This window comes from Aethalodelphis obliquidens, unplaced genomic scaffold, assembly GCF_003676395.1.
Source record: "Aethalodelphis obliquidens isolate GAN/ISIS:26980383/991018 unplaced genomic scaffold, ASM367639v1 scaffold20, whole genome shotgun sequence".
Taxonomy (NCBI): domain Eukaryota; kingdom Metazoa; phylum Chordata; class Mammalia; order Artiodactyla; family Delphinidae; genus Aethalodelphis; species Aethalodelphis obliquidens.
The window spans coordinates 568,682-589,530 of NW_020837964.1; the positions used below are offsets into that span (position 1 = coordinate 568,682).

Consider the following 20,849-nt stretch of genomic DNA (forward strand, 5'->3'; position numbering starts at 1 on the left):
GCCCGCAGCCCCTGCCTGAAGCACCTCTGACCTCCTCCCCCCTGTCCCCGCAGAGAGCTCCGAGGAGGAGGACGACGCCCCATCGTTCGCACCTTCCAGCTCAGTCGACGGCAATAACACGGACTCCGAGTTTGAGAAAGGTCTGAAGCACAAGACTAAGAATCCGGAGCCCCAGAAAACTGTGACCCCCGTCAAGGATGAGTATGAGTTTGACGAGGACGACGAGCAGGACAGAACCCCTCCCGTGGACGACAAACACTTGCTGAAAAAGGATTACAGGAAGGAAACTAAGTCAAATAGTTTTATTTCTATACCCAAAATGGAAGTGAAAAGTTACACTAAAAATAGCACGATTGCACCAAAGAAGGCGTCTCACCGCATCTTGTCGGACACGTCAGACGAGGAGGACGTCGGTGTCGCCGTGGGGACCGGGGAGAAGCTGAGACTCTCGGCTCACACGATGCTGCCTGGTAACAAGACACGGGAGCCTTCCAACTGCAAGCAGCAGAAGGAGAAAAATAAAGTGAAAAAGAAGCGAAAGAAAGAAATCAAGGGCAAAGAAGTGCGGTTTGGGAAGAGGAGCGACAAGTTCTGCTCCTCCGAGTCCGAGAGCGAGTCTTCGGAGAGCGGCGAGGACGGTGGGGGCTCGGCGGGGAGCCCCGGCTGCCTCAAGGAGTCCCCGCTGGTGCTGAAGGACCCTGCCCTGTTCAGCTCCCTGTCCGCCTCCTCCACCTCGTCCCACGGCAGCTCCGCCCCCCAGAAGCATAACCCCAGCCACGCGGACCCGCACGCCAAGCACTGGCGGACAGACAACTGGAAAACCATCTCCTCTCCAGCCTGGTCCGAGGTCAGCTCCTTATCAGACTCCACGAGGACGAGACTGAGCAGCGAGTCTGATGGCTCCTCCGAGGGCTCCAGCGTGGAGTCACTGAAGCCGGTCAGGAAGAGGCAGGAGCACAGGAAGAGGGCCGGCCTGCAGGGCGCGCTGCCCGATAGGAAGAACTCCTTCCATCCTGGCGGGGACGGCGCCATCCCCAAGCTGGACAAGGAGGGCAAAGTCGTCAAGAAACACAAGACGAAACATAAACACAAAAGCAAGGAGAAGGGGCTGTGCTCCGTCAGCCAGGAGCTGAAGCTGAAGAGCTTCACCTACGAGTACGAGGACTCCAAGCAGAGGGCAGACAAGGCGATCCTCCTGGACGACGTGCCGGCTGAGGGCAAGCTGAAAGGCCTGAAGCACGAGAGAGACCCCTGTAAGAAGGAGGAGAAGCTCAGCAAAATGAAGGCGGAGGAGAAGGAGTGGCTCTTCAAGGACGAGATGATCAAGGTCTCCAGAGAGGAGAAGTCGCTCAAGAGAATCAGGGAGCTGAACAAGGACGGGGGCAGGGCCTTCCGGGAGGAGAAGGACCGGTGCAGCAAAGCCGACAAGGAGAAGCTGCTGAAGGAAAAGTCTCCAAAAGAGGAAAAGCTGAGGCTCTACAAGGAGGAAAGAAGGAAGAAGTCCAAAGACAGGCCCCCCAAGCTAGAGAAAAAGAATGACTTTAAAGAGGACAAAACTTCAAAAGAGAGGGAGAAGACCTTCAAAGAGGATAAAGAGAAAGAAAAACTCAAAAAAGTGTACAGGGAGGAGTCTGCTTTTGACGAATATTGTAACAAAAGTCAGTTTCTGGAGAACGAAGACACCAAGTTTAGTCTTTCTGATGACCAGGATCGGTGGTTCTCTGACTTGTCAGATTCATCCTTCGATTTCAAAGGGGAAGACAGCTGGGACTCTGCAGTGACAGACTACAGGGACATGAAGAGCGAGTCTGTGGCCAGGCTGATCCTGGAGACGGTGAAAGAGGACAGTAGGGAGAAGAGGCGGGAGAACAAGGCCCGGGAGAAGCGCACGGACAGGGACATCTTCTCTCGGAAGAAGGACAGGGACTGCCTGGAACGGGGCTCGGAGCGGAGGAGAGAGCACGCTGCCGACAGGCACAGGGCCGTGCCCGGCTACCTCTGCGAGAAGGACAGGAGGAGGCGGGAGTGTGCGGAAGGCGGCCGGGACAGGAAGGAGCCCCCCGAGGCCGCCAAGGAGCGGAGAGATGGCCGTGCAAAGCCCGAGGAGGCGCACAGGGAGGACCTGAAGGAGTGCGGCTGCGAGGGAGTCTTCAAGGACAGGCCCGACTGCGACTTCGGGAAGAGCCTGGAGCCCTGGGAGAGGCACCACCCGGCGAGAGAGAAGGAGAGGAAGGAGAGGCTAAAGCTGGAGAAGCACAAAGAGAAGCCCAGTGACAAGGACAGAAATGAAAGACTGATGCTTGAGAAGTGCCAGAAGGACAAAGACCTTGATAAGTGTTTCAAAGAGAAAAAGGACGCCAAGGAAAAGCACGGCAAAGACAAAGACAGAAAAGCATCTCTCGACCAAGGTAAAGACAAACGGGAGAAGGCTTTCCCCGGAATTCTCTCCGAGGACTTCTCTGAAAAAAAAGATGAAAAGAAGGGTAAAGAGAAAAGCTGGTACATTGCAGACATATTCACTGATGAAAGCGAAGATGAAAAAGATGATTATGCGGCGAGCAGATTCAAAGTCGGGGAGGCCGGCGAGGGGCGGGGGGATGGCCCCCCCGAGAGGGAGGACGGGCGGGAGCCGCACCCCCCCGACAGGCACCGGAAGCACTCGGCCGACAGGCAGCATGCGGAGAAGCAGAAAGACAAAGAAATCAGAGAGAAGAAGAAGGAGAAGGGCGCCACAGACGGGGGGAAGGACAAGAAAGAAAAAACCTTGGAAAAGCACAAAGAGAAGAAGGACAGAGAGTCCACGGAAAAATACAAGGACAGGAAGGACCGAGCGTCGGTGGACTCCACTCAGGACAAGAGGAACAAGCAGAGGCTCCCCTTGCTCCCCGAGAAGGGGGAGAAGAGGCCCCCTGCGGAGGACAAGGCCAAGAGCAGGCACCGGGAGAGGCCGGACCGGGAGCAGGGCCGCGAGAGAAAGGCGAGCAAGGGCACTGACGCGGAGAAGAGCCTGCTGGAGCGGCTGGAGGAGGCGGCGCTGCAGGACTTGCGCGAGGACTCCAACGACAAGGCCAGCGACGCGTCGTCGGACGGCTTCCCCGACCGCGGCCACGACCCGGGCCTCGGCGCCCTCCTGGAGGCGCCCTTCCCGGAGCCCCCGGAGGAGCGGGCGCGCGAGAGGGAGCGGCACCGGCACGCCTCGTCCTCCTCCAAGAAGAGCCATGACCGAGAGCGGGTCAGGAAGGACAAGCCCGAGAAGAAGGAGAAGAGCGACGACTGCAAGGACACGGGCGGCCGGAAGGACAGCGGCCAGTACGAGAAGGAGGTCCTGGAGGCCGACACTTACGGCCTCTCCTACGGCATCAAGGCCGATGCAGAGGACGAGTTAGAGAAAACCATCGAGTTGTTTTCTACCGAAAAGAAGGAGAAAAATGATCCTGAAAGAGAACCTCCCAAGAAGGTAGAGAAGGAACTGAGGCCTTACGGCTCTAGCACCGTGAGCCTCCTGAAGGAGAAGAGGCGGCGGGAGAAGCACCGGGAGCGGTGGCGGGACGAGAAGGAGCGGCACCGGGACCGGCACGGGGACGGGCCCCCGCGGCACCACCGGGAGGAGCTTAAGCCCGCGGCCAGGGACAAGGACAACCCTCCCGGCTCCTTCCGAGACAAGCCCAAGGACGAGGGCGGGAAGCTTGGCGAGGCCAAGCTGAAGGAGAAGGTCAAGGAGAATCTGGAGAAGGACAAGGGCGACCCCGTAAAGCTGAGCAATGGGAACGACAAGCTCCTCCCGGTTAGAGACCCCAGTAAGAAAGACATCCGGCCGCGGGAGAAGCTCCTGGGCGACGGGGACCTGATGATGACGAGCTTCGAGCGGATGCTCTCCCAGAAGGACCTGGAGATCGAGGAGCGCCACAAACGGCACAAGGAGAGGATGAAGCAGATGGAGAAGCTGCGCCACCGGTCTGGTGACCCCAAGCTCAAGGACAAGGCCAGGCCCGCCGAGGACGGGCGGAAGAAGGGCCTGGACGGCCCGCCGAAGAAGCCGCTGGGGCTGGACCCTGCCCCGAAGGACAAGAAGCTCAAGGAGTCAGCCCCTGCCGCCCCTGCTGCCGAGAACAAGCCCCACCCGGGACCCGCGGTGGACCCCCGAGACTGGCTGGCAGGCCCCCACATGAAAGAGGTCTTGCCCGCTTCCCCCAGGCCGGACCACGGCCGGCCCACCGGGGTCCCCACCCCCGCCTCGGTGGTGTCCTGCCCCAGCTACGAGGAGGCCATGCACACGCCCCGGACCCCGTCCTGCAGCGCCGATGACTACCCCGACCTCATGTTCGACTGCACAGACCCCCAGCCCGTGTCCAGCACGTCCGCCAGCGCCTGCTCGCCCTCCTTCTTTGACAGGTTCTCCGTGGCCGCCAGCGGGACTTCAGAAACACCGGGCCAGACACCTACGAGGCCGCTGTGCGCGAACCTTTACCGCTCGGTGTCTGTGGACATCAGGAGGACCCCTGAGGAAGAGTTCGGACTTGGGGACAAGCTGTTCAGACAGCAGAGCGTCCCTGCGGCGCCCAGCTACAGCTCGCCGGGGCAGCACCCGGAGGACAAGGCCCCGGGGCCCCCAGCACCCACTGAGAAGTTCGCCTGCCTGTCTCCGGGGTATTACTCCCCGGACTATGGCATCCCCTCCCCCAAAGCGGACGCCTTGCACTGCCCGCCTGCGGCCGCAGCCAACATCACCCCCTCCCCAGAGGGCGCCTTCTCCGGCTTACCAACAAAGTCCCCCCCTTCACACAGAGACGAGCTCTTGGCCCCGTCCATGGAGGGGGCCCTTCCCCCTGACCTTGGCATTCCCCTGGATGCCACGGAGGACCAGCAGGCCACCGCGGCCATCATCCCCCCGGAGCCCAGCTTCCTGGAGCCCCTGGACGAGGGCCCTTTCAGCACCGTCATCACAGAGGAGCCGGTCGAGTGGGCACACCCCGCCACCGTGGAGCAGGGCCTCCCCTCTGGCCTCATCGGGGGCACCCCCGAAAACCCGGCCAGCTGGCCTGTGGGGTCGGACCTCCTGCTGAAGTCCCCACAGAGATTCCCGGAGTCCCCGAAACATTTCTGCCCTGCCGAGTCTCTCCACTCGGAGCCCCCTTACCCGGTGTCGCCCGTCTCATACCCTCTGTCGGTCCCCGAGCCGGGACTGGAAGTCAAGGACGAGGCCGGGGAAGCAGTCCCGGCCGCGGTCTCTGCTTCACAAGAGCCAGCCGCGTTCGCCCCTCCCTCCAGGCTGGAGTCCTTCTTCAGTAACTGCAAGTCCCTTCCGGAAGCGCCCCCCGACGCACCCCCCGAGTCTGCGTGTGTGACGGCCGTGGCTCAGGTAGAGGCCCTGGGTCCCCTGGAGAATAACTTCCTGGAAAGTGGTCACAACCTGTCTGCCCTTGGCCAGGTGGAGCCGGTGCCCTGGCCCGGTGCCTTCCCCGCCACCGAGGATGACCTCGACCTGGGGCCTTTCTCGCTGCCGGAGCTTCCTCTCCAGACGAAGGATGTTTCCGATGCCGAAGCAGAGCCTGTGGAAGAGAGTCCTCTCGTTCCTCTGGACAACACCCCCGCGCTCCCGAGCGGCGGGGACGTCCCTGTGGGAGCTGCTGACGAACAGCGGGTGCTGCCTCCTGACCAGGTGGCCGCCCGGCTCACAGCCGAGCCTGCGCCCGAGCCCCCAGAGGAGCCGAAGCCAGTCGCGCTGCCCGAGGCCACAGTGGAGGCCGGGGCCGGGCCGGAGGGGAGGGCCCCCGAGGACTCCGACCCTGGCTCTGGGCCCACGCCAGCCCCCTCAGAGCAGCATCCACCGGGGAGTGGGGACGAGCAGGCCGAGGGCCCAGACCCCTTGGCCACGCCCCACAGTGCTCCTGACGCCCCCGGGGACGGCTCGGCCCAGGCCCGCGCAGCGGATGGGGCCGGCCCCCAGGACAGTGCCGGGCTCGAGGGGCCTCCGGACGGCGTCCAGGCTGAAGCCCCCGAACCGGAACCCAAACCGACAGCCGAAGCCCCAAAGGCGCCCAAGGTGGAGGAGATCCCCCAGCGCATGACCAGGACCCGGGCCCAGATGCTGGCCAACCAGCAGAAGCAGAGCTCGCCGCCCACCGAGAAGGAGGCTGCGGCCGCGCCCACCCCCAGGGCCAAGGGCCGCGGCTCTGAGGACGACGACCCCCAGGCCCAGCACCCGCGCAAGCGCCGCTTCCAGCGCTCCAGCCAGCAGCTGGCCCAGCAGATGCACACGTCCACGCGTCAGACGCGGGAGGTGATCCAGCAGACGCTGGCTGCCATCGTGGACGCCATCAAGCTGGACGACATCGAGCCTTACCACAGCGACAGGTCCAACCCGTACTTCGAGTACCTGCAGATCAGGAAGAAGATTGAGGAGAAGCGCAAGATCCTCTGCTACATCAGCCCGCAGGCGCCCCAGTGCTACGCCGAGTACGTCACCTACACCGGCTCCTACCTCTTGGACGGCAAGCCCCTCAGCAAGCTGCACATCCCCGTGGTGAGTGCCTGCCCGGGGTGGGGGCCGCCCCCCAGGCCCAGGACCCGCTGCGCCGTCCTCCCCGTCATTCCCCGTCTGCCCCGTGGTGGCTCCCACCCAGTCCGCGCGCTTGGACCTCGGCTGACCCAGGCTCCACCCACGTGGGGCGCGCCTGGCCCCCTCTCTGGTTCAGTGTCCCCTCCATCCCCTTAAACAGCCCGAGGGCTCCCCAGACTCCAACCCTGGCCCCCAGCGGCCCCACGGTGCCAACCCAAGGCCAGAGCCCAGACCTTTTCCCCTAGAGGCCTGAGGGCCCCTCTCCTGCCTCCTCAGAGCAGGTCCTTCCTTGGGTTTCTGGGCTTCCCCACCTGCCCAGTCAGGCCCACGCCCCGCCTCTCGGCCGTCTGTTCGCGTGCCCCGTCCCCTGGTGCTTCGCCCCACGTCTGTGCAGACGTGACCTGTCCGAGCCCCGCCGCACACACCCCACCCCCTCTTCACGCCCAGACGCGGGCCGTTGGCAGGTCCTGCCACATGAAGAAAGCCACGCGGGGAGCGCGCATCCTCCACGTGCTGCTGCCCCGCCCGCCCCCCCCTCCCCCAGGCAGCAGGCATAGGCGTCGCGGCCAGTAAAGCTGATCTCAGCCACCTGTGCTCAGTGGTAGCCAGAGCCGCCCCGGCCCCCAGGCTTCGCGGTGCTGCCCAGGTGCTGCCCATCCACACCTGTGTGGCGGACTTGCCTCATTTTTTGACCAGCCCACCCCACCCCCACCCCCGTGAGGAAGAAAGCCCAGCTTTCGGCTTGTTCTGTCTCTCGGGCCTGGGAGAAGCCCCCGTTAACGGTCGTCGGTGCTGCACGGGATGCGTCCTGCGCTCAGACCCCGGCCTGCGCCGCCTGTTCCCAGGCAGGAAGTGGAGCCGAGAGGGGGAGCCCGAGGCACTGGATGCAGGGGAACCTGGCCTGGGATCCCCGGTCAGTGAGACTTTGCTGCTGTTTGGTTTCAGTAACTAAAATTTAGACAAACAGCACCGTGGCCACCTAGAACATTTGGAAACTAGAGAGAAAGCCGTGCTCCTGCCTCCCCCTGGAACCCCCGCCACCCGAGTTCACCCCGCAGCAACCTGTGTGTCTCTTGGAGCTCAGCCCTTTCTAGCGGTGGGCTCCGGTTCACAGCCTGTCGCCCCGCAGCCAGACCCAGGCTGTTGGGGGTGAGGGCAGGCCAAGGCCTCATTCCCACACCCTCTGGAGCCGGGGAGGGTGAAATGGAGGTGACCTCACACCCACAACGGCCCCAAACAAGACCCCTATACAGAGACCACCGCAGGCGCCCAAGAGGCAAGGGGAGGCCGGCGCCCTGGGCCCCCGGGGCGTGATGGGCAGGACGTGCAGCCAGAGACCCGGCTGGGTGGCTTCATCTCGGGTTTTGAGAATTTTGGACCGAAAAGTTGGAAGAGAGCATGTACCTTGAGCTTGGGCCTCGAGTCCAGCCCCTCCGAGGGTCTTGTCTGTGGCGGCCACTGTACCGTGGGCATTATTACTCCCCTCCAGCCCGAGGTCGTGGCCACATGAGCCACTGCCCCCTACTTGGCCTCGGCCACCAGGGAGGGGCTCCTCGGCAGTCCCTCCTGAACACGCTCTTGCTTCCCGGCCCCACGAGAGGCTCCAGCCCGTATCTGGTGCTGTTGTGACATGCTTCCTGTGTGTTTCGGAAGCACCGGCGGCTTCTCCTGGGAGAAGCGCCCTTCTGGGTTCAGGGGTGGCCTCCAGCACCTGGGGGTAGTGCCCCGGCGAGCCCTCTCCCTCACTGACGCCCTGGGAAGAGGGGCGGGCCCAGTTGTCCTGTTCGTGTGGCTTCTGGGCAGCTGTGTCCCGGTGGGTCTCAGGGTGCGTGAAGCCTGCGGTAAACAGAGGACACCCTGCCCCTCCTCCATCCCCTCCTGGCTGCGCAAGGGCCGAGGTGCAGATGCCCTCTGTTCCTAGCTTCCCTCGCCTCCCCCACCTCTGCCGCTCCCTCCCCGGCCGCCCTCCTCCCAGCCACACGCAGGGGACGGGTGCTCGCTCACCTACTCTTGGGGACAGGCATCCCCCAGCGCGTCCGCGTCTTCATGGGACCGTGGTCTCTGGGGTGACTCCTGCAAGTGGGGCGGCTGGGGTGATTCACGGCCCCGCTGACCCCCGTCTCCCCCTGTGGCCGCAGATCGCGCCCCCTCCCTCCCTGGCGGAGCCCCTGAAGGAGCTGTTCAAGCAGCAGGAGGCCGTGCGTGGGAAGCTGCGCCTGCAGCACAGCATCGAGCGGGTAAGCGGGCAGCCGCGGGCCCAGGGCGCCCGGCCCGGGTGGCTCTCAGCTCACCAGCCCCTCTCTCCCAGGAGAAGCTGATCGTCTCCTGCGAACAGGAGATCCTGCGGGTTCACTGCCGGGCGGCGAGGACCATCGCGAACCAGGCGGTGCCGTTCAGCGCCTGCACCATGCTGCTGGACTCGGAGGTGTACAACATGCCGCTCGAGAGCCAGGTGGGCGTCCGGGTGAGAGGGCTTGCGGGGGGCTGGAGCGGCGCTGGGGTCACGGGCCCCTGGAGACTCACGTGCGGTCTGCCCGCGCAGCGGCTGGAGCTGCTGCACCAGGGCTTCCTCACCGAAGGCCCCAGAGAGGCTGTCACGCTGGGGACCACAGGGCCGCCCCAGAGAGGCTGTCACGCTGGGGACCACAGGGCCGCTGCCCCCGACGGGCACGCGGGCCCAGGGCGCGCCCAGCAATTGGACACACGGTGCGCCTCGTCTGTCCGCCAGAGTCCAGCCCGCCTCCTCCCGCCCCCAGGGCTGTGTTTGCCCCATGAGGTCACACCCTTCCCCAGCTGAGCGCTGTCCCTGTGGTACCTGTGCTCCTGAGGGCCCCACCCGTCGGCTGCCAGCCGGGAGATCTAACCTGTGCAGACAGCAAGTTGATGCCCGTGCTCCCCGCAGCCGCTGAGACCCTCAGCCCCGAGCGCGCCGCTCCGGGCCAGGCCTCGGTGCTGAGCTCCCTCCTGACGGAGGCCCCTAGTGACCCCAGGCCCACAGGTGGATCACATGACCCCTGGGTGTCTGAGCAGCATTCCCGAGTTGGCCGCATGGTGACGTACGGTGGTTCAGCTAAACCTGATTTCTTTTTAGTGCGTTGAAGAGTCCTCACACGTAACCTTTAAGGATACCTCTTTAAGTTTCTACTTGAACGTACTACGCATAGCAACGAATTTTCCCTAAAGTAAAAACATTTGTCCACAAAGTATTTTAGGGATTGGGTGGAAGCTTTGCCTTTTTTGATTTTTGCATCTGAAAGAAAAAAGAATCTGCTCACCTTCAAGGGATTGCTGGGTTTCCTCTGAATGTCACGGAGACAGACAGGACTCACTCTCAGGCTGCAGCCTCCTGCCCTCAAGCCCCTTTGTAGTGGGGGCCTGGGCTTTCCCCAGGCAGGTGGTTGCGTGTGGCTGGGCAAGAGGGAGACTTTCCTGCCCCGAGACCCGGGAGGCCCTGCAAACCCAGCCGGCAAGAGCCTGTGGGGACCTACTGCTCCCGAGGCTGCCCTGCCTGTAAACCACAGTCCACCGTGGGCGGCCTGCAGCCACCCCAGGCCTCGCAGACGTTCTGTCAAAGGAAAAGTCACTGCCGCTTTTTACCCTCGCCGGCTCGCCCTGGGGCCTCCCCAGGAGATGGAGGGGAGCCTGAAGGCGCCGCCGGGGTCCCGAGTCACCACAGGGCAGCTCCCCCCACGGACGGCGTGGAGAGCTGGTGGGGGAGGGAGCCCTTGACTGGGGGACCCGGGGCTTGGCGTGCCAGGCCCACCCCTCCCGGACGCCCACACGTGCTTCACTCTCCCGCCAGGGTGATGAGAACAAGTCAGTGCGGGACCGGTTCAACGCCCGCCAGTTCATCTCCTGGCTGCAGGACGTGGACGACAAGTATGACCGCATGAAGGTGAGCCCCGGCCCCGGCGGCGGCGGCGGGGCCAGGGCTCTTCTGGGCGGGGGCGGCAGGGCCGTGTTCGGAAGAGGCAGCTTCAGACTCGCTCTGAGCCCAGCTGGCAGTGAGGGAGCTGAGGCCTCCCCGCCCCCATGTTGCCTCTTAGAGTGTCTTCCCTCCTGTCCAGGTGTGCGGGGAGCAGCTCCTGTCACCAGCTGGCGGTCAGACCTCTGTGGGACCCCACCTTGAGCCCTCCTCAAAGGTCACAGCATCCACCCATCACCCCTGCCCCTGGCTGTGCTGACCAGTGCAGTGGGCAGAGGATGGGGGGGAGATAGAGAGAGATTAGCAAGTAAGAAGCAAGTCCTTGTCTGCAGGTGCGAGGGTTGCACCCGGGGTCCCCCGTGAACACTGACCGGCAGTGACGTGCCCGTTACAGAATTAACACCTAGAAGCCGGCACCACCGGGAAGCCCCAGGAGGCAGGGCCTGCTGCGTGGAGCTGATGGAGGCGTGACCCAGGCTCCCACGCTGGGCTGCCAGCCTCACCCCTTGCCTCAGTGACCCTGCCTCCGGCACTGCGGCAGCGCACCCAGAGGGGCGGCCAGGAGGCCAGAGGCCAGAGCAGAGAGGAACCAGCCTACAGGGCGTTCAGGCCCAGCTGAGGCCGGGTCCAGGCCGTGTTTCTAACAAGCTGCAAAGGTGACCGTTCGGGGGTCCCACGGTCACTCCTCCCACCACCAGCCAGCCTGAAGGGAGCTGCACGGGAAACTTACAAGAGAGAAAAAATTTCTGACCGAAGTAAAGTTAGATTTGGTACATTACAAAGAAAGACAACGTTAAGTCTCATTTCCTTAATGTGCCAAGAACTTACAAACCAATAAGAAAAATAGATGGATAGAAAAAGGAATTGGTGAAGTACGGAGAGTGCAGGGGCACGAAACGGCCACCCGCGTGGCCACTGGTCTCAGAGCACAGGGTGGACGAGGTCCTATTCAGGAGACAGGCTGCCCACCCTCAGTTCCTGCAGCCCTGGGACAACTCTCCGGACATGCTGGTCATGTTTCAGGGGTTTAGCCCAACAAACAATTTCATTTTAGTAACTGAAAACTCAGGGGTACGTACAATTCTAGTCAGTCAAGAACGCTCTAAATTAGATGAAAGCAGCTGGACTCCTGAGGGTGTCTGAGCTGCCACGCCTTTGTTCAAGCCTCCCTGAGGATGACAAGCGGCCCAGGCGTGCCGAGGAGGACACGGCTGGCCGCTGGGGCCTGTGGGGCTTGTTTCCAGAACACTTTTTTTAACTGAACTATTTTAAGCAAATCAGAAATTGTGATACCTGGCCCTACATGCTTGTGTGCACGTCGAAGAAAATAAGATGATCTTCCTGCACACTGTCACGCCGTTAACTCTGTCCACATGAAGGCTGGTCTTTTCGCCCGCTGTGCTCTGTGTCACCTGCCTTGTACCCCAAACGCCGCCCCCCCCCCCACGTGCTGTTGGTAACCCAGGTACCGTCATTATTTCAGTTTCAACATTCTCCCTTCTCAACATGAGTACAGAGTGCGCCTCTAGTAGTATAACTGTTTACCTTACTTAGTACCCACTTAAGAGTAAACACGTGAACATTAATTTTTAAAAACTAAGTGCATTTCTAAAAGGCATAATTTCCACTGTGAGTGCAAATGAAGCCAATGTCACCAACCATAAATAAGATAAATGGAAAATGAAAACGGAAGAGCAAAGCTATTATGAGTTCTGACTAGAGGCTGTGCTGAAACCCCCAGGGTGGGGGCACAGAGCAGGGATGATGGACAGACCCCCGTGTGGTCAGCAAGGCCACTCACCGCACAGGACGAGACCCAGACGCAAGAGGTCGTCCTGAGGCCAGAGCGCGAAAGGGTCCCCCGCCCCGACCTCCCGGGAGGCGCTGCGGCAGGGGGAATGGGTGCGGGGGGCGGCCGGGGTCTTGCCTCCCCTCCCCTCACCTGCTGCGTTTCCCGCGTAGACGTGTCTCCTGATGCGGCAGCAGCACGAGGCCGCGGCCCTCAACGCCGTGCAGAGGATGGAGTGGCAGCTGAAGGTGCAGGAGCTGGACCCCGCCGGGCACAAGTCCCTGTGTGTGAACGAGGTGCCGTCCTTCTACGTGCCCATGGTCGACGTCAACGACGACTTCGTGCTCCTTCCGGCCTGACGCGGTGGGACAGCTGCCCGGGTCACAGGCGAGCCCCCCAGTCCGCCGCCGAGTCCGGGCGGTGGAAGGAGACCACGTCCCCGGTGGGGACATCCAGGGAGAAGCCCGCGCTGGGCCTCTGGCGCGCGGCTCTCTCACATCCGCCGCCGCGGGAGGACGCAGAGCCGGGGACGCGGGCACGGACACGGCAGCCTCAGGCTCTTTTCCGGCGGCTGCACAGGCATCTCAGGAGCTGCAGGATGGAGAGCGTTTTTTTAAATTCCTCGTTTCATTTCTGATCGACTGAAGAGAATAAAAGTTAAGGCGTCCACCCCTCACCAACAGCGGCCTCCGGGTCAGAGGGTGGGGAGAGCTTCGGGCCGGCAGCCGTCCTGTCGCCACGAAGCTGCCGACGGTGCCAGCCCGAGATCTGGGCTGGGACGCTGGGCCGGGTGAGGGCCCGGCTGCGCCGCCCGCCCGCCTCACAGGGACACGCAGGCAGGACTCCGGGTTGTGTTTTTAATGGAGTCAAATCCACGTGGTTTGTATATTTTTTCCTTTAATCTTGGGCATTTTGTTTCTCTTTCTGAGAACATAACTTGAAACACTACAGAGCCAATAATCATATAAAAAGTGTACCCGTAAACGCTGTACAGTTTTATACACGTTCACAATGTACTTTTGCTGCCTTCTAGATAATTTATTTTGCAACACATTACTGCACAGTTGTAAATAACTTATGTACTGTAACATCACTTCAGTTATGTGTAAAGAAATAAATAAATTAATTAAATGCTCTTTGTACACGACAGCCCCCTCAGGAGGGTGGACGTGGCTGTGAGGGGAGGGTTCCCGCCCTGGAAATCCCACTGTCTTCCACTTTTTTTCCTACCAAATGAGTAGCTTATAATTTTGAAACAAATATACTCACCCCCGGCTTTCCTGCCCTCCACTCAACGGACGACTGGGGCTGCTGGCCGGGACAGCACGGGTTACCCAGAGGCTCTTTCCCAGGGCCCATCAGAGCGGGCAGGAGATGGGCGGGGCATGTGCTGGGGCAGCAGGTCCCCTGGGTGGCACGGCTACAGAGGGACCACTGTCTCCCGACTCCCCGTGGGGCTGCCACGTGGGAGTCCCCACCCGGGATGTGTGTTCCGCCTGAAAACCGGCTCGCGGGGCAGGAGTCGGAGATCTGAGCCCAGCGTGACCTGGGGTCTGTGCTCCTCTCTGAGGGGGGTGCGCACAGGGCCAGGCCAGGGGCCCCTTCTGAGCAGAGGCAACCGTCCTGCCTGCTCCATCCACGATTCCCGTCCAACGGCTGGCTCGAGCTGGAGGGCAAGGGGTGGAGGCTGCAGGGCCAGGCAGGGGGTCAGGGGTGGCCCTAGCCCTTGCTGGAGTCCTCGGGCACCTCGCTCCCTCCCCCGTGCTTCCTGTACCTGGCACAGGCGGGAGCTGCAGATGTGACCCCACTTGGGAGTGAGAACCCAGCCCTGTGCCAGCAGCATGCCTCACAGAGCAGCCTTGACGGTGCCCCAGACCAGCTGGAGGTGGTTTCCTCTTTCTGGGCTGCCTGGCCCGACCCAAGCTCTCGGTTTCTGCCTCAGAGACGCCCCGACTCTGCATTCCCCTTTGTGCGAATCCCTGCCCCCCACCACCCCGGCCGGTCTCACCTCGAGTGACCCTGGGGCGGGGCCAGAGCCTGCACTGCCCAGCGTCTTTCTAAACAGCATGAATTAGGTCGCACCTGTTCATCGGGCACATCCTGGCGTCAGCAACTTCAGGCCACCCCGCAGAGACCCTGCACTCAGAGAGGTCCCGCCCGTTGTAGGTGCTGGTCCTGCTGCAGCAAGCGCGTCTGGAGGTGTACCCCATGCTCTGGCACGTCTACACCACAATGACATTGTGACATCATGACGTCCCTTTCCTGGCTCTGCGTGGGACTTCCTGCCGTGAGAGACAACGGCACAGATGCTCTCGTCACATGGCTGTGCAGTGGTGGGCCCCAGAGAACAAAAAGTGATTAGTATCCAGGATATAAAGAGAGAACCCGTAAAACTCAACTGCAAAAAAAAAAAAAAATTTCAAAAATGGGCAAAGGACTTGAATAGTCCTTTCCCCACAGAAGATACACAGGTGGTCAATAAGCTCATGAACAAATGCTCAACATCACTAATCACTAGGGAAATGCAGAGAGAACCACAATGAGACACCCCGACACTCATTAGGATGGCTACTAACACCACCACCAGAAAACAACAAGCACCTGGGGAGGGTGTGGGGAATTTGGAACCCCCGTGCACTGCTGGTGGGAACGTACAATGGTACAGCCACTATGGAGAACAGTATGGAGGTTCAGCAAGTATACTTACCATGGGATCCGGCAATCCCCCTTCTGGGTACATACCCGAAGGAATTGAAACCAGGGTCTCAGAGACATACTTGTACGGCCCACGTTCATCACAGCACTATTCACAACGGCTACAACATGGAACAAACCCAGCTATCCACGGACAGATGAATGGATAAAGAAAAGGTGACGTATATACCTGATACATACTGACAGATGCCAGAGCATGGATGAGCCTTAAGGACGTCATGCTAAATGAAATAAGGCAAATACTGTACAATCCCACTTACAGGAGGTACTGTGAGTAGTCAAAATCAGAGAGACAGAAAATATAACGGTGGTCACCTGGGCGGGGGTGGAATGGGTGCTGAAATTCAGGCCTCGGAGGTCAGACCTGGGGAGAAAACTTGGGGTGACTGTGTGGAGACAGCCTGGGTGGTAGGGCTGCAATCTGGTGCAACTGCAACTGAGGGTGTACGCAGAGGAAGCCTGGGTTGCCTTGGAGGCCCCGCACCATTGTTTGGGGGGTGCCTGAGAGGGGGAGCGGGACCTGTAATCGTAGCCTTTTCCCCTGCGTGTGTGATCGCCAACTGCACGGGCTCCAGGAGGCATCGTGAGCCACCTCCACTCCCGTCGCATACTCCCGGGGTGTGCCTAAGCTGCCACCACTGTCGAGAAACCCAGGACTGGTCACCAGCCGCCACATCTGCACACCCCTAGCAAGGGGATTAACCACCAGCACACACTGAGGAAAGAGCTGACAGGCATCCATACTAAGAGCAGCCCTGGTACCAAATATATTAAACCCACGAGAGCTACACAGGGATGCCCCCACGTGTCAACAGCCCTCCAAAACCACAGCTGACAATTGTTTCTCCTAAACGCACAGAGTAAGAGAAATAAGAAGAGGAACCACTCCAGTTAAAAGACCAAGAGAATTCTGCTGCAAGAAACAACACAGACCGCTTCGCTCCAACAGACACTGAGTTCAAAAAGGAAAGTAAGGAATTAAGAAAGGCTATCGGGGACTTCCCTGGTGGCGCAGTGGTTAAGAATCCGCCTGCCAATGCAGGGGACACAGGTTCGAGCCCTGGTCCGGGAAGATCCCACATGCCATGGAGCACCCAAGCCCGTGTGCCACAGCTACTGAGCCTGCGCTCTAGAGCCCGCGAGCCACAACTGCTGAAGCCCATGCACCACAACTACTGAAGCCCACGTGCCTAGAGCCCATGCTCTGCAACAAGAGAAGCCACCGCAATGAGGAGCCTGCACACCGCAATGAAGAGTAGCCCTCGCTCGCCGCAACTAGAGAAAGCCCACGCGCAGCAACAAAGACCCAGTGTAGCCATAAATAAATAAATACATTTTTTTAAAAAAAAGAAAGGCTATCGACAGAAATGCAGAGTACTATAAAAAAGAAACAAACTCTGAAGGGTACCAAAAAAAATTAGAAAACTCATTAGCAGAGACAAAAGCTGAGCTAAAGGCAATGAACAGCAGAATTAATAATGCAGAAGAATGAATAAGTGAGGGTAGACCAATGGAAATGAGGAAATGACCCAATCAGAAAGGCAGAAAGAGGCCTATGGGAGAATATAGTGTGCCCGCAGACACATGATAGGGATTCCAGAATGGAAGAGAGAGAAAAGGGCACCACAAATGCATCTGGAGAAATGACGGCTGAAAACTTTCCAAATCTAAAGAAGGAGACATACCCAGGCAGAGGAGGCACAGGGGGTCCCAAAGCAGGTAAAGCCACACAAGCCCACAGCAAGACACACTACAATAAAAATGGCAGAAGGTGGGCTGCCCTGGTGGCGCAGTGGTTGAGAATCCGCCTGCCAATGCAGCGGACATGGGTTCGAGCCCTGGTCTGGGAGGATTCCACATGCCGCAGAGCAACTGGGCCCGTGAGCCACAACTCAGCCTGCGCATCTGGAGCCTGTGCTTCGCAACAAGAGGCCGCGATAGTGAGCCCATGCACCGCGATGAAGAGTGGCCCCCGCTTACCACAACTAGAGAGAAAGCCCTCGCACAGAAACGAAGACCCAACACAGCAAAAATAAATTAATTAATAAACTCCCACCCCCAACATCTTCAAAAAAAAAATGGCAAAAGTTAAAGATTAAGAGAGGATTCTAAAGGCAGCAAGAGAAAAACGAAGAGTTAGTGACAAGGGAACCCCCATTAGGCTGTCAGCTGATTTCTCTACAGAAACGCTGCGGGCCAGAAGGGAGTGGCAAGACAGTCAAAGTCCTGGAAGGGAAAAATCGGCAACCTAGGACATTCTACCCAGCAAGATTATCATTTAGAATAAAGAAGAGAGAAAGAATTTCTCAGACAAGCAAAAACTAAAAGAATACAGCAATACTAAACCTATCCTAAAGGAAATACTGAAAGGTCTTCTCTAAATAGAACAGAACTAAGAATCTACAGGAAAGAGAAAAATCACAATTGGAAAATAAATCACTTAAATAAGCCAGTACACACATTTTTTAAAAATCAAAAAACTTCTGTGAAACTGAATGATAACCAGAATGAACAGCAAAAGGATGAACATGAAGATGTAAAAAGGGACGTCAAAATCATAAAATGTGGGGGGAGGAGAGTAAGAAAATGTAGACTTTTTTTCATTTCCTAGAATGTGTTTGAGCCTATATGACTACCAGTCTAGGGCAAGCAGATATAGGAAGGGGTTAACATACTTGAAAACCAGGGCAACCACAAATCAAAAACATACAATAGACTCACAAAAACCAAAAAGAAGAGGACGTAAGTATAATTCAAGAGAAAATCATTGGGGAATTCCCTGGCGGTCCAGTGCCTTAGGACTCCGAGCTCTCACTGCCAAGGGCCCGGGTTCAGTCCCTGGTAGGGGAACTAACATCCCTCAAGCCACATGGCACGGCCAAAAAAAAACATCAAACCACAAAAGGAGAAACAAAAAGTTGTCAATAATTACCTTAAAATGTCAATGGACTAAAAGCTCCAATCAAAAGACACAGAGTGGCAGATTGGATTAAAAAAAAAAAAAGAGCCTACAATATGCTGCCTACAAGAGACCCACTTTAGGGCAAAGGACACACACAGATTGAAAGTAAGGGGATGGAAAAAGATATTTCATGCAAACAAATGACAAGAAAGTGGGGGTCGCAATACTCATATCAGACAAAATAGACTTCAAAACAAAAGCCATGAAGAAAGATAAAGAAGGACGCTATATACTAATAAAGGATGAACACAAGGAGAGGATATTACACTCGTCAACATATATGCTCCTTATATAGGAGCACTCAAATACGCAAAACAAATATCAGACATAAAGACAGAAACTGACAGGGATACAATAATAGTATTGAGGCCCCACTCAGGGCCTCTAGACAGAGAATCAGTGAGGCAAGAGAGATCCCCAATGATACAACAGAACAGTAAGACTTAACTGACATTACACCCAAAACAACCAGAATACACATTCCTTTCAGGGCACATGGAACATTATACAGGACCGACCACATACGAGGGCACAAAATAAGCCTCAACAAATTTCAGAGTAGAGAAATTCTATCAAGCATCTTCTCTGACCACAATGGCATGCAACTACCGATTAACCACAGAAGAAGAAATGAGCTCTTTCACGTGGTGCCTTGGGTGCAGCCGGCCACTCAAGGATGAAGCTGAAGATTTCCTTCCTGGCCACCGGCTGCCAGAAACTCACTGAAGTGGATGATGAATGAAAACTTCGTACCTTTTATGAGAATCCTATGGCCAAAGAAGTGGCTGCCGACACTCTGGGTGAAGAATGGAAGGGTTATGTAGTCCGAATCAGTGGTGGGAATGACAAACAGGGTTTCCCCATAAAGCAGGGTGTCTTAACCCATGGCTGCGTACACCTGCTACTGAATAAGGGACATTCCTGTTACAGACCAAGGAGAACTGGAGAAAGAATTCACAAATCTGTATGGGGTTGCACTGTGGATGCCAATCTGAGTGGTCTCAATTTGGTCTTCATTAAAAAAAGGGAGAAAAATATTACCAGACTCACCGATACTACTGTGCCTCATTGCCTGGGACCCCAAAGAGCAAGCAGAGGGACTTCCGTGGTGGCTCAGTGGTTAAGAATCCACCTGCCTGGGGCTTCCCTGGTGGCGCAGTGGTTGGGAATCTGCCTGCCGATGCAGGGGACGCGGGTTCATGCCCCAGTCTGGGAGGATCCCACATGCCGCAGAGGGCTGGGCCCGTGAGCCATGGCCGCTGAGCCTGCGCATCCGGAGTCTGTGCTCCACAATGGAAGAGGCCACAACGGTGAGAGGCCCGCATACCGCAAAAAAAAAAAAAAGAATCCGCCTGCCAACGCTTCAGACACAGGTTCGAGCCCTGGGCCAGGAAGATCCCACATGCCTCGGAGCAACTAAGCCCCCGAGCCACAACTACTGAGCCCACGTGCCGCAACTACTGAAGCCCACACACCTAGACCCCCTGCTCCACAACAAGAGAAGCCACCTCAATGAGAAGCCCACGCACCACAACAAAGAGTAGCCCCCACTCGCCACAACTAGAGAAAGACCACGTGCAGCAATGAAGACCCAACACAGCCAAAAAATAAAAAATCAATCAATAAATAAAAAAAAGCTAGCAGAATCCACAAACTTTTCAGTCTCTCCAAAGAAGATGATGTCCACCAGTATGTTGTGAGAAACCCCTAAACAAAGGTAAGAAATCTAGGACCAAAGCACACAAGATTCAGTGTCTTTTTACTCCATGTGTTCTGCAACACAAATGTCGGTGTATTGCTCTGAAGAAACAGCATTCTAGGAAAACTAAGGCAGAGACTGCAGAATATGCTAAACTCTTTGCCAAGAGAATGAAGAAGGCCAAAGAAAAATGCCGGGAACAGATTGTCAAGAGATGGAGGCTGTCCTCTCTCAGAGCTTCTACCTCTGAGTCCAGTCAAAAATGAGACGTTTGGACTTCCCTGCTGGTGCAGTGGTTAAGAATCCGCCTGCCAATGCAAGGGACACGGGTTTGAGCCCTGGTCCGGGAAGATCCCACATGCCGCGGAGCAACTAAGCCCGTGTGCCACAACTACTGGGCCTGTGCTCTAGAGCCCACGAGCCACAACTACTGAGCCCACGTGCCATAACTACTGAAGCCCGCATGCCTAGAGCCTGTGCTCTGCAACAAGAGAAGCCACTGCAATGAGAAGCTTGTGCACTGCAACAAAGAGTAGCCCCTGCTCATCACAACTAGAGAAAGGCTGTGCACAGCAATGAAGACCCAACGCAGCCAAAAATAAAGTAAATAAATAAATTTTTTTAAAAAATGAAATGTTCTAGGAGTTCACTGGTGGCGCAGTGGTAAAGAATCCGCCTTCCAATGCAGGGGATGTGGGTTCAATCTCTGGTCGGGGAACTAAGATCCCACATGCCACAGAGCAACTAAGCCCACACGCCACAACTACTAAGCCCACGTGCTCTGGAGCCCGTGCGCCACAGCTAGAGAGCCCACGTGCCACTAGAGAGAAGCCCGTGCACTGCAACAAAGACCCCGCATGCCACAACCAAGACCCGATGCAGCCAAATAAATACAATAAAAATTGAAAGCAAGAAATAAAGCAGAAAATATTCACCATCTAACATGAAACTAACCAAATAAATACAATAAAAATTGAAAGCAAGAAATAAAGCAGAAAATATTCACCATCTAACATGAAACTAACCAAATAAATACAATAAAAATTGAAAGCAAGAAATAAAGCTGAGAAAATTCATTATCTAACATGAAACTAACCAAATTTTTTAAAAAATGAGACGTTCTAACAAGTAAGATCAGACATTAGGAAAAAAAAGAAATGGGAAAAAAACGATACCAACATGCTACTCAAAAACCAATGA

General features: G+C 57.6%; 1 protein-coding gene, 1 long non-coding RNA gene and 1 pseudogene across 11 annotated transcripts in view; 2 read left to right on the forward strand and 1 right to left on the reverse strand.

Annotated features, from left to right (window-relative positions):
* Positions 1-13,408, forward strand: part of ANKRD11 (ankyrin repeat domain 11) — a 172,043-nt gene extending 158,635 nt beyond the window's left edge. For 7 of the 10 annotated variants that reach the window (XM_027118938.1, XM_027118936.1, XM_027118937.1 and 4 more), the window contains 5 exons: positions 54-6,523; positions 8,698-8,796; positions 8,868-9,011; positions 10,362-10,454; positions 12,447-13,408. In XM_027118938.1, coding sequence (XP_026974739.1) covers positions 54-6,523; positions 8,698-8,796; positions 8,868-9,011; positions 10,362-10,454; positions 12,447-12,632 — 6,992 coding nt within the window. In that variant the 3' untranslated portion in view covers positions 12,633-13,408. Of the gene's footprint in view, positions 1-53; positions 6,524-8,697; positions 8,797-8,867; positions 9,012-10,361; positions 10,455-10,626; positions 12,298-12,446 lie in introns of those variants that run through there. The other 3 variants (XM_027118941.1, XM_027118940.1, XM_027118943.1) reach the window with 3 other exon arrangements.
* A 118-nt stretch (positions 13,409-13,526) lies between these two features.
* LOC113626941 (uncharacterized) overlaps positions 13,527-20,849 on the reverse strand; it is a 48,722-nt gene continuing 41,399 nt past the window's right edge. Inside the window, exons 2-3 of the long non-coding RNA XR_003435352.1 lie at positions 14,356-14,555; positions 13,527-13,960 (exon numbers count right to left, since the gene is read on the reverse strand). This is a non-coding gene — a long non-coding RNA (uncharacterized LOC113626941). The remainder of the gene's footprint in view (positions 13,961-14,355; positions 14,556-20,849) is intronic.
* On the forward strand, positions 18,096-20,001 carry LOC113626940 (40S ribosomal protein S6-like; annotated as a pseudogene).